The sequence below is a fragment of the Pseudorca crassidens genome, chromosome 5, assembly GCF_039906515.1.
Source record: "Pseudorca crassidens isolate mPseCra1 chromosome 5, mPseCra1.hap1, whole genome shotgun sequence".
Classification (NCBI taxonomy): Eukaryota; Metazoa; Chordata; class Mammalia; order Artiodactyla; family Delphinidae; genus Pseudorca; species Pseudorca crassidens.
This window is the reverse complement of record NC_090300.1, coordinates 83,702,569-83,717,630: the sequence shown is the minus strand read 5'-3', so window position 1 is coordinate 83,717,630 and position 15,062 is coordinate 83,702,569. Positions and strand designations below refer to the sequence as shown.

At 36.6% G+C, this 15,062-nt stretch overlaps 1 protein-coding gene across 5 annotated transcripts in view; it reads right to left on the bottom strand.

The window, feature by feature from the left end:
- GSK3B (glycogen synthase kinase 3 beta) overlaps window positions 1-15,062 on the bottom strand; it is a 197,278-nt gene that overhangs the window by 124,433 nt on the left and 57,783 nt on the right. For all 5 annotated transcript variants that reach the window (XM_067738774.1, XM_067738770.1, XM_067738772.1 and 2 more), the window contains exon 2: window positions 4,949-5,142. In XM_067738774.1, coding sequence (XP_067594875.1) covers window positions 4,949-5,142 — 194 coding nt within the window. The remainder of the gene's footprint in view (window positions 1-4,948; window positions 5,143-15,062) is intronic.

Genomic DNA, 15,062 nt, shown 5'->3' with positions numbered 1-15,062 from the left:
TGGTATATATTAAAGTAGGGCTCAAATTCTCTATTCACAACAGAACAACAGTGACACTTCACTTCACCCCTACATCCTAACTACAGAACAAATGAAACTAAGCAGGACACCTGAAACCTATGACTTGGTTCAAAGGAGAACTGACATTAATAGTTAATGAAGCTAAGATTACTAATTAATTAAAATGTAGCTTACTGATTTTCAAATTGGAAAAGCCAGCCCCAACAACCATCTGTAGCCTTTGGGATTGATTAATCTTCTCCCTGCTCTAATATCAAAGGTCTCCTACATTAGGTACCTAGCTGGACTCTACCCCTAACACCACAATAGCATTTTCTATCACAAGCACTTTCAAACTGGCCAACTGAAGTTGCTTAATTTTAGTTATTTGCCACAGTATGATGGGTCCAGAAGGAAAAAAGTATTCAAATTGTAAGTAAAACACTACTGAAATGAAACTTGTTACACCAGAAATTCTTTAAAAAAAAAAAGGTTCAGTATCTTAGATATAGTTTTCATGACTACAGTGCAGGGATAATTACTCTTGTTTTCTTTCTATCTCTGACCATTCTTTCTCTTCTTGTTTTTTCACCACAACAAACTGCCTCTCACTGACACCAGCAGGTTAAGCATGCTGGTTTATGTAATTGTGCAAGAAGATCCTATTCCACCTTTTCCTGAAAATACGTAATTATTTAATGCAAAATACATGATTATTTAATCCTAGGTAGCAGCTATGTAAAAATTACAAATGTGAAACTACAGAATTTTAAGTTGTCAGAAAAAATGCCTATTTTATGATAATCAAGAGAAATGAATCGGTCAATACACCAAATTTTATATTTTTGGAAACAGCTAACATTTAGCAAGGAGAACAAAGAATACTTAAGTTTCACAAAGAAAAGGTGATACACTGGAAAGAACTGAGCCTGGTGTCACACAGCCTGCCACGTTATAGCATTTAGCAGAAAAAAATAAAAAGAAAAACAAAATTATATAATAGCAACAGAAGCAATAAAATAAGCTTAATAAGAAATGTCAAAGCCTATATAAGTAAAACTCCTAAAAGATACAAAAGTAAACTTGAACAAATGGAAAGGCATCTCTTATTCCTGGATAAGGTAATTCAGCATCATGGACAGGTGATTTAACTCCCTAAGTTAGTTTATAAAGTTGATGAAATTCCAATTAAAAATATCAGTGAGCTTTTTCATGAAGTTAGTCAAACTGATACCAAAGTTCATCGGGAAAAATAAACATCCAAAAATAGCTAGAAAAACATGAAGAAGAAAAGCTACATGGGTGGATTAGCCCTACCAGACACTGAAATATACTATAGAGCTCTATAATTAAAACAATGTGGTACTGACTTAGATATATGCAAATGACCTAGTAGAACAGAATGGAAAGTCCAGAAATAGACCAAATTACCGTGGAAATTCAGCATATGATAACAATAGCATCTCAAATCACTGGAACAAACATAGACTTTTTAATAAATGAGATAAATGATTAATGATTTAGAAAGGATAAAATTAGATCAATAACTCATACCATACATAGGAATAAACTCCACAAACAGGAACAAACTTCAAATGGATCAGGGATCTAACTGTAAAAAGTGAAAACTTACAAGTGCTAGAAAATATGAATGAATTTCTCTTTAACCTGAGGAAAAGGCTTTCTATAAGATTTTATAAGGAAGAGGCTTTCTAATCACAACTAAAATCCAGATATGATAAAAGTGGACATTAAACACATGAAAGGATGTTAAACTACATTCATAAGATTGTAAATTAAAACTACAATGAGATACCATTTCTCACCTATCAGATTGGCAAAAACTGAAAAAGTAAATCAATGCATGTTGTCAAACCTTGTTGGTAAATAGGCATTCATATATTACTAGAGAGAATGCAAATCTGTACAAGCTCTTATGCAGGGGAATTTAGCAATATCATACAAAACTACATATATGTTTATGTTGTCATTCAGCAGCCCTAGTTCTCTTAATTTATTGTGAAGATACACATCTACTAATAAATACCTATGCACAAAGTTTTTCATAACAGCCCCCTTGGAGATTACAAAATATTGAAAAGTAATTCAATATCCATATATAGAAGAATGGTTGGAATCAACTCTGCAATACTATGAAGCTCTAAAACGGATGAGAAAAATCTCTGAACTGATATGACTTTCAGGAACTATAGTTAACAGAAAAGGAAAGTACAAAAGAGTATCTCTAATACTACACTTTGTGTAAGAAAGAAAAAAAGAGAACTACAGTCTACCCTCTGCATTCATGGATTCCGCAACCAGGTATTCAGCCAAGCTGGGATCAAAAATATTCAGGGGGGAAAAGCTCTGGAAAGTTCCCAAAATCAAAACTTCAATTTGCCACATCAGCAACTATTTACATAGTATTTAAATTGTATTTACAACTATTCACATAGCATCAACAAGGTATTATAAGTATTCTAGAGATGGTTTAAAGTATATGGGAGGATGAGCTTAGGTTACATGGAAATACCACACCATTTTATATACGGAACTAGAGCATCTGCAGATTTTGGTATCCACTGGGTGTCCTGGAACCAGTCCACTGTGGATACCAAGGGATGATTGTACACTTACTGCTCATTTGTGCAAAAGAAACCCAGAAAAAATAAATCACAACATAATGAGATTGGCTATCTAGAGGGAGTGAGTGGAAACAAGACAGAGGGAATGACATTTGTGTATCTCTGACTTTTAGAACCACATTAGCGTTTCACAGACTGAAAATATAAATTTTTTAAAAAAAGTCAAAAAGAATGGGGATAAAGTTCTACAAAGGGATACATACAAAAACAGATGAACCAAATTGTATTTCAGTTGAAATAACTTAAATATGATAAAGGGAAAAATTAAAATTTTTTTAAAAAGCAAGAAAAAGAAGAACTAACCGAAGTATCTTCTGAACAGAATATACTGGTTTGATACAGCAATGATAAAATATAATAAAGCACTCTAGAGTCAGACTGCTTGGATTCAAATACCTACCCATCTATCCACTTGCTAACTGTATGACCCTGGACAAGTTAATTTATAATCTCTTTGTGTGTAGGTTTCCTTATCTGAATAATAACAGTACCAATATCACAGGACTAACGGTAAAGCTCCTATAAAACTACTCATGTAAAAGCCTTAGATCACCTGGCATATTTTAAGGATTTGATAAGTATCTGCTATCAGCAACTATTAATTCAAAAACACATTAAGTGTGTGGATATCCTGGAGACACACATAATAAAAATGGAGTCCTTGTCATGAAAAAATTTGGAATTTCCTAGTTTATGAACAATAAGTGTTCAAGGAATCTAGACTAGCAAGATCCATAGGGCTGGCTGGAATCATCTGGGAAATTTCATAAAGGAAGAAACTGACATGGATCTTTATATATGCACACGGTTTAGACAGCAGGAGAATGCAAGTGACAGAACGGAAACTGAACAAAAGCAGAGAGGCCATAAAAACCAATATATCTCAAAGATAGTGATACATAAGGTTTGTAAAAGCTGAATATCTGGAGATAAGGCAAGACTATAGAAGCTCCCGAATGTACAATTAAAACTGGGCAGGCTTTATTTTCTAGGCTATGAGGAACCCATAGAAGATTTGTGTGTAGGAGAAACAACATGACCAAACTGAACTGTGGGATTATTCTAATGTTGGTATACAGAAAGACTGGAAGTGAGAAGATCAGAGGCAAGAGTCTTACTAGTCGTTAAGCCAAATAATGACAAAGGTCTGGCTAGAATAGCAGTGATGAGAAAAGGAAAGAAGGTATAGCTCAACAAGGCAGTTGGCGGGGTGGGGTGGGGGGAATCAACCAAATTTGGTAATCACTGGATATGAGGTATGAGAGAATGAAAGAGCCTGAATGACAGGTAAATGAGAAAACCATTAGAAGGAAAGAGCCACAACAAATGGGAGCCAATAGAGAGGATTTCCTTTAAGATTGAAAGTTTAAGTCAGAGTTAGATAAGAAACCTTGCCAATATGAAATAACAGTACCTTCAGACTGGGCAACATGGTACTAGTGCTTGGGAGAGAGAGAATTGAAGACAAAAACTTCAGAATTTTTTTTTTAAATCTCTTTAGAAAGTTCAGGACATTCTGGAGCATACAGACACTAGGCTGTGTGCTATTTCAGAGCAGTGATCACCTCTTATTTTTTTTTTTAATCCCTCAATGTTTAGCACAGTTCCTAGTACACAGGAGACTCTCAGTAAAATGTTGCAGAGGTAGGAAGAGTAGGGAAGGGAACAGAGTTGCATGGCTTGTTAATGGCAGAGCCTTGATTAGAGCGCAGGTCTCACTGATTCTCCACTATACCATAACGTACAGGTGACCCTGACCATCTATGTACAGGACACCCTAAAGAGACGGTGTAAGAAATAAAAATAAGCTGAACTGTGGTGAGTACTGCTTTCTAGGGGCAGATGAAAGGGAGACATAAGAAGATAGCAAAGAAAGGTCATTTATGGGGGAAAAAAATGATAGTGTTATATCACTGACTCAAAGGAAATTTTTCAAGAGAGGAAGCATAGTCAACTGTACCAAATGATCATATGCTACAGGTAATGTTTCTCTGGTCTCCTACACCAGTGACAACCAAGGCAGAGAAAGGTCACATTTTAAAACAGAAATTAAGAAATTTTAATCTACATTTCACAGCATTTTAAATACATATGTCACTCACAGCAGTTCAAAAAAAAATACTGCAATCTTCAGTAAATTTTATCTCTACATAATACACAATGCGAAATAAAGTCACTACAGTAGTTGAGCTGAATAAAAATTTGTTCAATAAATGAAATTTAAAGCAAAGAGAAACAACTGAAAAAATAATTATTTACATGTATTGACAGCAACAAAATACATGAAATACTGAAGGTCTTACCTTAAATCTCTTGTCCTGTAATACTTTCTTGATGGCAACCAGCTCTCCTGAATCACAAAGTTTGGCTTGATATACCACACCAAATGACCCATTCCCAATCACTTTAGTGTCTGTATAGCTGACTTCTTGTGGCCTGTCTGGACCCTGCCCAGGAGTTGCCACCACTGTGGTCACCTTGCTGCCATCCTTGTCTCCTAGAAGAAATAAGGGATAGATAAATGAGAACTGTAAAGAATTCAACAGAGAAAATTGCCAAAGTATACCAAGTAAACTATATTCTTTACTACAAATTATTTTTAAATGCTCATCTTAGTTTATCACATAGTATTACTTCAACTATTTGTTTCAATTATAAGTAATTATTTTAACCACCATTTATTCAGTCATTCCATAGACCAGACACCATGCTTAGTTTATATATATGACTTCATTTAATGAAAACAACCCCATGAAGTAGACAAAACTGTTCCTATATTAAACATAATGAGAAGAATGTTACATTTGTTCAGTCAAAAGGCGAATGATGGACCCACGAAAGAATCCTTATCTGTCCAACTCTAAAGGCCCTAATTCTTTCCTCAGGGCTTTCTTATTTTACTTGAAAATAAGATAAGTGCAATTGAAAAAGTCTAAATATGCTGACTCTATTCAGACCACTCTCCCTTTAGGAAGGTAAGGCTTTGAGTTTTTGCTTCTCCGTGTCTTATTTCTTCTTCAGAAAATAATGATGCCTTTCCAAGAAACGTCTGATGGGTAAAAGAAATAGCGGAATGTTAAATTTGGGGGTAAGAGATGCAAAACTTAAAAGAAAAATCAAACCCATTCTGAACTGAGCCTCATTCATAACTAGCTCTCCAGCTCTGGGGTCTCTGCCCACTCATGACCATCTCCTTAACTCTTCTGCCTTCTCTCCTCGCCAGTAACAATCCAAAGACTCTTCAATTCAAGCTCAAGAGCCACCTCCTTCTTGACTAAGCACAGTTCATATCTCGGAATTCTTAAACTATTCTAAACCATTCTATACTACCTAGCACTTAATTTTAAGAAGCTTTAAATTGTTCTTTTAGTGATTCCAGAATACACAAAGATTCTAGGGACTACAATCTTTGTGAAGTAGCAATTATAACTTCGTGCTTGTTCTCTCTTTCCTGACAAATCTAAAACCAATTCTCACTACAATGTAAGTCCTTAGGCTCACTGACTAAACTTCACTTCTTTTTCTTCTCTCTCTTACTCTTCCATTATAGCAATTTTATTTTTAAGATGCTCACTGAATTCATACTAACCTCATAGAAGAAAAATAATGTAATATTTAACCCTAGATACCAAACCAAACAACAACAACAAAAACCTCTGGTCACTATCTTAGTAAAAATTAAAAGGTTTACTCTGTTCTCTTTTGAGCAGTTAGAGAAACTGCTGAGAACTCTTACAGACTATATTCTCCCACTAGTAGGAAATCCTGGGTATACAAGGAACAATGGCTCTTTGAGCCTAAGCATCCTGGAATTTTTATTCAGAAATCACCAAGCTCTTCAGACTGCTCCATCAGAGATCTGAAATAGCAGAGCTGTAGAGAATGGCAAGGTAACACCGGGGGTGACTTGGTATGAGCATTAGTAATGCATGGGACAGTCAGCAGCTAGTGTGCCAAGGAAAAGCATGTCACCATTTGGCACTGCAATTTGCTGACTCAGCAATAAAATAACAGCTGTATAAAATTTCACTGTACAAAAGAACTTTCCGATTGTTTCATCTACTCTAATACTTAAATGGAGGGCCATGTTTACTATGCAAATAAGGAAAGTAAGAGAGATTAACTTGTCCAATATCATAAAGCTTTAAGTAAAGGAACTCTTCATTCACGTCAGGCTGCCTCTGCCATTATTTTACAACCTTCCTACTACAGCTGAAAGACCGACTTCATATACCATTACCCACCCCACCCCCCAAGAAGCAGATGTTTCTGAAAATATGATGTAAAAAAGGTCAGTTCCAGAATAATAGTAAGAGAATACATGAATAATCTTTTGTAGTTTTCAGTCCTCAATTATTCATTTATTAATAGCTAAAGAGCTTTTTCCAAAGATACTTTGGCAACATTAGTTTGAAAGTTATCCCAAATCAAAAGCATATGGAAAACAAAAATATAAAACAATTGATTCTGTGATGTTCAAACAATTTAACTTTTGCTACTAGAAACTGCATAACTTTGGATCTTAACAACAGAGCAGCATTTTAAACACTGCTACCAAGAAACCAAAATCCTCATGAAAAGCTAGAATTCATAACAGACATGCCTCATTAAAAAATAAAAAAAAAAGTCACCACTTTGCCCAATATTGAATTTCCCAGAATGCATGGTATCATGAGCTTCACACCAACTACAATAAAACTGGTCCCTAAAAAATGCCACTGTCTCTCAGGAGCAACAACAGCAAAGCAGTGGGAACAGCTCAGTTTCAGGCACTCTCTTCTGGCCAGAGAACTCCTGGAATCCTCTATTACAACTAAAATTCACTCAGGTGGTATGAATTTCCTATTCTGATTAGAACATAGAATTAAATCCCCTATTCTTTAGCACAGTGGATAAATCTTAAATATATAAACCACAAAAGACTCCTCATAAAGCAATGGAAAGGTGGTATGCAACAGAACAACCACTTTCAATTGAAGGCTGTTAAATACAGAATACAATTTTACAAAGCCCCTTATATGTATCCCAAAATGATATGTGCAGTCTTGTTCTCAGTCTCTCAAACACAGCAACACCTTGTGGTTACATTTTTTTGTCTTCTGAAGTCACTCCTCAGAACAATCGATCCATCCAAAACCCAAAAGGCCACTTTGGGCATATGTAAATATTTAGGAGGTATCTGACACTGACATTCTAATTTTAGTATTTCTTAATGATTCAGAGCTGAGAAAAAGCAACTGTGACCCTTTTTAACTAGGAGGCTTTTAGAGATGTTAATAAGTCATACTACTAAATAAACTGAACAAAGTCAGCAACGATTATCTATATTAAATCTTCCTTTACCTCCAGAAGAATGTCTCCCGTGTAGAAATAGCAGAAAATTAAAAGTCTACAAAGCCCAGAGAAACCAGCACACCCGGTATGATACAAGGAGGATACAAGGTATTTTTATGAAGCTTTTTAACCTAACAATAGGATTAGTAAGGAAACTAGCTCTGACTATTGTTTCTCATGAAGAGATATAACAGATAGCTATGTTTATGGATGTTCAAAAACAATATAACAGTCTATTGAAAAATATTATTATATAAATTACTTAAAAGAACCAAAAAACCTTATTTTCACGCATGATTAAGATAGTCTGAAGGGGAAACACTGACCACTGTCAAATTTTCAGGTTTTTAAATTAAACTTCAAATAACTCTTTATCTTAAGTATATGGCTAAGGAACTTCTATTAAAGCAAGATGTCCTCCCCTAAATAAACACAACAGCTTAGAGACATGAAAACAACATAAAAATTAATAAGCAAAAGAAATAAGAAACAAGGAACTGAGGTCCACAGAACATCAGAGTTAGACAAATTCTAAAATAAGCTTATTATTGTCCAGAAATAGGGCCTCTACCCTATGATGTGGAAGCTCTAGCGAGTGTGCAACTGCTCTCATAACTTGGAGCAAAACTATGAAGAAAGAAAGAGAATGCAAACTAAGCAGCTGAATCAGTCAAATCAATCCTAATGTCAACAGCACGATAAAAAATTTTAGGGGCTTCCCTGGTGGCGCAGTGGTTGAGAGTCCGCCTGCCGATGCAGGGGACACGGGTTCGTGCCCTGGTCCAGGAAGATCCCACATGCCGCGGAGCAGCTGGGCCCGTGAGCCATGGCCACTGAGCCTGCGCGTCCGGAGCCTGTACTCCGCAACGGGAGAGGGCACAACAGTGAGAGGCCCGCGTACCGCAAAAAAAAAAAAAAAAAGGACAGATGTTATACATGAGCTGGCTTTTGGAGATGTTTTCCTGTATATCACTTCTAGAAATGAAAGGAAAACATAGGGTGATAGAGGATAAAGGTGAGACAGAAAAGACTCCCAAGTCCTTGATAGTGCAATAATACCACATTTTCAATCACAGGCAGATACCATGCCAAATGATTAACAAGCATCAATTCTGAAGAACCATAAAAGTAATCTTAAGAAAAACAAATCAGTCATTTTTGTCCTTAGAGAGAGGCATAATGGTGTTAATATGGGCTCTGAAGTCAGACCAAGGTTTGAATCACGTATTCTACCACTTAGTATCTATAAAATGTAAATAACTGCTACTTCATAGGGTTGTTGTAATGATTAAATAACACAGGTTAAGCAGTTTTGTTTTGTTTTGTTTTTTAAGTACATGCCATATAGTGAGTGCTCGATAAATTATAGTTTCTCTGAAGAATTATTGGTAGTGGGAATTGAAAAAATTCTTCTGCTATGCTCTTTTACCACCAGGTACGTGCCCTACTACAGTGCTGATCACAATGTTCTATAATTATTAAGAGTCCGAGCCCCCCACTTGACTATGAGCTCTTAGGAAAGCCAGACATTACCTAAATCATTTAGATTTATTTCCCTAGTACTTATTAGCAGAGGGTTCAGCACAATGCAGGTGGCCCAGCAAATGTCTGCTCTTGAATTTATATAAAAATCACTCGAGCAGAATTATTAGGATTTGGGAAATGACTACTTCCTGCTAAACAGTTAGTAGTGTTTTAACTTCTTGCACTTGCCATTGATCAGATACAAATCCCTAGGGATAAGGTATATAGAAACCTTAAAAATAGCAAAACAGAATGGAAGGTTTACTAAAAACATGGCAACAACAAGCAGCCAAAACAAATAACACAATTTGCCACATGTGTATCTATTTACAGGTAGGAGAATTACTCTGTTCATAACCCTTTTCCAAGTAATTTTGGTTTCTTCAGAGCATCAATATGCAGCAATGGATAAGAACTGGGCAAGGGACATCTCTGAGGTCTGAAGCTCAATTTACATCAATACATATATAAGTATATTCCTTGAGTACTATTTTACAGTTTGGAAGCACCACTCACAGTGGACGTAAGAGTCACCTGGGAGAGTTTACTAAGAATGAAGATTCTAGAATTTCACCACTAAAAAGACTCAGTAAATCTGCAGTAGGGCAGAAACTGTATTTTTTTTTTTTTTTTTTTGCGGTACGCGGGCCTCTCACTGTTGTGCCCTCTCCCGTTGTGGAGCACAGGCTCCGGACGCGCAGGCTCAGCGGCCATGGCTCACGGGCCCAGCCGCTCCGCGGCATGTGGGATCCTCCCGGACCGGGGCACGAACCCGTGTCCCCTGCATCGGCAGGCGGACTCTCAACCACTGTGCCACCAGGGAAGCCCGAAACTGTATTTTTAATAAGCCCCCCGCCCCAATGATTCTTAATGCAGTTCTAGCAACCACTGTTTTTTTTTTTTTTTTTGGCTGAGTTGGGTCTTTGTTGCTGAGCACGGCTTTCTCTAGTTGCGGAGCTACTCTTCAGCATGGTGCGCGGGCTTCTCATTGCGGTGGCTTCTCTTGTTGCACAGCACGGGCTCTAGGCATGCGGGCTTTAGTAGCTGTGGCTCGCGGGGCTCTAGAGTGCAGACTCAGTTGTGGCGCACGCGCTTAGTTGCTCCGCGGCATGTGGGATCTTCCCGGACCAGGGCTCGAACACGTGTCCCCTGCATTGACAGGCAGATTCTTTTTTTTTTTTTTTTTCCGCTGTACGCCGGTCTCTCACTGTTGTGGCCTCTCCCGTTGCAGAGCACAGGCTCTGGACGCGCAGGCTCAGCGGCATGTGGGATCCTCCCGGACCGGGGCACGAACCCGTGTCCCCTGCATCGGCAGGCGGACTCTCAACCACTGCGCCACCAGGGAAGCCCGGCAGGGGGATTCTTAACCACTGTGCCACCAGGGAAGCCCCTAGCTACCATATTGTGAGAAAGAACCATAATACCATTTAATTCGTACAACTTTGTGATGTACTCAGATAATCATTTAACAAATGGGAGAAACTAGGATGTTTGAAAGGTTCATTGGTAATTTGCCCAAAGTAACCCCTTCAATAAAGTGTACCCACAGGATTCAGACCTATCCATTTACTCTAAAACCTGTACCCTACTACTTTGCTTAAGACTATGCCATGAAAATAACACACAGGGGTTAAGGTCCTAAAATCAACCTTCTATTTTCAGCAAAACTGAAAATTTTAAATACTTTACAGAAGATTCTGATGCAAAACTCTTACTTCAAGTTATCTATACTCCTTTTGAACTAATTTTAATTTACTCAAATTTTAAATCTTCTCTTAAAACCCAAATTTTACTTTAAACCAAAAACCAGAATGAACCATGCTAATTTTCAACAGTCTGAATTTAAATATTATTTTATTCATGAACTATGAACTGGAATCAAGCACATTTTTTCCTTTTTTCTAACTCAAGTGAACTGGAATAAAATTAAACCAAACCCAAAATTAATAAACATTTTACTTGGTCTTAAGCCTTCACTTGAAACAGTATCAAGATGTATCAATATTTTAGAAACAGGTTTATTTCCCATGGAAGTCTAAAAGGCTTGCAGCATGTGTCTAAAGAGCTTTGGCTTTTAGGAATTAACATTAGAATCTTTAAGTCTTAAACATGCTTATCTGCTTGATTTACAAAAAGTGACCAATTTGGTGCAGGGAGAAAGTAGACAAATACATTAAAATCTTTCTTAATGAGGAAGTTTACCATATTACCAAAGAAACAGTATACCATACATGGGTGGGAAGAGTAAACGGTAAACACTTAAACTAAAGAAACAAATAATTACTTTAAAAAACACAATGACTCACTGAGCAGTGATCACACTTCTGGCAACTTCAGTATTGAACAGCTGTGAATCCCGAAGAAAGCCAAAAAATAGCTCTCACAAAGCTGATATAATTTATTCTAGTCTTTAGTGACCGTAATATTAAAATCAGCACTCTATAATTTCTTTTTAATGGATTACGTCTGTTCTTGGCCTGACACACATCCCCTCAATGCTCAATATTACCTTCTGACAACCCAAAACCCTGACTCAGTCTTGCTTTCTCCTGAACTACGCACCAAAGTTATCTCCACCCCTAAATCCAAACTGCTTTTCCAACAGCACAGCATACAAATTTACAAGTGTTTTTATATGCATTTTAAAGAAGTTATTAACCTAAAATTTTATGCTATATTTCAAACAGCAGTAAAGAGGGGAAGGACAGGATCTGTTTTCTCCCAGAAGACTTGGTTACTCTAGGTTGGTCCCATGTGCTTTATCAATTACAATTTAACAACTATATCCAATCCATGAGGGCAACAATCAAGTTTATCACACGTTTATTGCTGTAACCCATTTTATGCCTATGCACATAGCAGGCTGTAAAATATTTGCTCATTTATAAGTGAACAGCTTCCTATAGGATTCCACTAAACTTTGAAATCTGCTAAAATTCTTAAAGTCACTACAACAAGTACCTCTAATTCCTCCTCTAAAATGATACAAGACTCTGTAATCTCTCAAAAGGACTGGGTCACTCAGTAGACTGAGAAGAAAATGCAAAGACAAATTCAGTGGTTTGACAATTTTCCCTGGGACCAACCATGATCACCACACATCATCTTCACCAATAACATATTTGTGGAGCACTTGATAGTTTATGAACATGTTTAGACCCATAACCTCACTTTATCCAGGCAACAGTCCTATGGGGGGGATAGAACCAATAATGAACTGTAGAACTGAAGCTCAAAAGATAAGCAAAATTGCCCAGGTCGTCCAATTCCCAAGTTTAACACACTTTCCAATGCCTATAAAAATGGAAGCAAACCAAGCCATTTATTTCTATTCCAAAATAAATCCATAAAAATAACTCAGCCAACAGTACCACTTAAGCATCCTCACACATTTTTAAAATTTTTATTTATTTAGTTATTTATTTGTGGCTTCGTTTGGGTCTTCATTGCTGCACGCGGGCTTCAGTAGTTGCAGCATGTGCGCTCTAGAGCACAGGCTCAGTAGTTGTGGGGCACAGGCTTAGTTGCTCCGCGACATGTGGGATCTTCCCGGACCAGGGCTCGAAGCCGTGTCCCCTGCACTGGCTGGCGGATTCTTAACCACTGCGCCACCAGGGAAGTCCCCTCACACATTTTAATATAAACTGCAAAAATACTTTCAATAAAAAATTGCTTCGTTTTGCCTGAGACATAAGGCTACCTGATACATAAGGCTATCTAAAATGAGTAAAATGAGAGTCAGAATTCCTCTGAGGAAAATCAAATCAGTGACCTGATAGCAAAAATTTAAGTACTTGAACAGATTCATCACAATACAAAATAATAATCCACTGGTTAACGACAGCTGCTACTTTTGCAGGAACAGAAGAAACATTTCCTGCCTTTTTTTTTTTTTGGTGGGGGCACGTCTGCGGGGGCGGGGGGTTTGTGTGGTTTATTCTAAATAAGAAACCTACGGGGGACAGAAAAAGCAGGGGAGCATGATTTTTCTAATCAAGAAACAAAAAAGAAATATGAAGACTAAATCTCTCTACATTACACAGTTTTAGGAATCTCCTATTGATCTGGCTGAATTACAATATTTCCCTTTTTTTTTAAGTTTTAAAAATACTGATTTATTAATTCATTTAAAAATAACAGAAATAACAAAAATAAACCCATTACATGTTAACATAATTAACATACAATATTTCACTTTTCATAAATGTAAAGATAACAGCATACTTGCTTAATAATGATAATTGTATTTATTTTAAAAAATACCCCCAAATCTATGTAATATTTGGTGGTAGATGCTGTCCCACATCATGAAAAACCAACTCTGAAATATGTGCAAATATAAATACCAAATTAGCACACTGTTCCTCATTCCCAGTTCTAAACAGCTTCCAAAGGTACCCAGCACCAGTTACTGACCAACACAGGGTTGTCTAACTCAACACACTTTCTTATTATCACCTTCTCTCTCCCAGAACAGGAATCATTCACATTGTTATACTCTCCCCCCACTCCCTTACACTTGCATTATTCTTATGTCAATTAAATCCACCTCAGACAACAGACATCCTAGGTTACTTCACCTTCTGTCTGTTTGTTTTCAAGTTGTAGTTACCAAAAGAAACTTTCTCTCCCTTTCTTTTCCCTATCACTTCATTCCACTCAAGAACTAAAAAAGCAACCTTAACCACAGCTGGTAAGCAAAAGGATAGCACTTCTGCTCTTACACCAGTATCAAGAGAAAGTAAAGCCATGAGTTAAAAAGCCAATCCCATCCATCTATTAAGCTCCTGAAAGTACCCAGAAAGATGTCAGTTTCCCATAGTCTCTATCTACTTCTCATCTCCCTCAGATTAAATCCCTTTATCAATCTAGTAGTACCAGCATTTGGAAGAATTTTTCAAAACTAATTTTTAGGGGGGGTTTTAGTTTTACTAAAATAATATTATAATATGATATTATCAGTAATAATATAATATAGAGAATATTATTATTCTCTATTATTTTTCACTATAGTATGTAGATATCTGAGCTAATTATGGCTTAGTTAGGCTTTTGTAGGATAGCCTGGGAACCTAATTATTTTTATTTCACATATTTACAAAACTTTCAGTGAAAAAGTATGTTTTGAGTTCCAAAACAACTGATGAACTTTTAAAACACAATCTGTTTACAGGCTAAGACTATTCTGTATAATCTGGGAGGAAAATAAACATAAAATGTTACAGTTTAACTTGTTAAACTGTTAAAGTGGAAATGAGATAGGGTACCTCCTAAGAACTTTACAAGAATCTCTTTAACTATGAAAAATAAAATAACCAGGTAATAAGAGTTCTGTCAATTCCATTTCCATAAGGAACACCATACACTTTCAAATAGTGGTTAATTAATTTTTAGATTACATTTATAACTACATGAGTAATAACACTACGTTTATAGTTAATAAATATGCCTAAGAGAAAAATATATTAAATAGCATTGTCCCAACTGATGCTAATCCTTTGGAATCAAATCCATATTGGTTTTCATATTTACCCCTTTCTTCCTTCCTCCAAAAGCTGA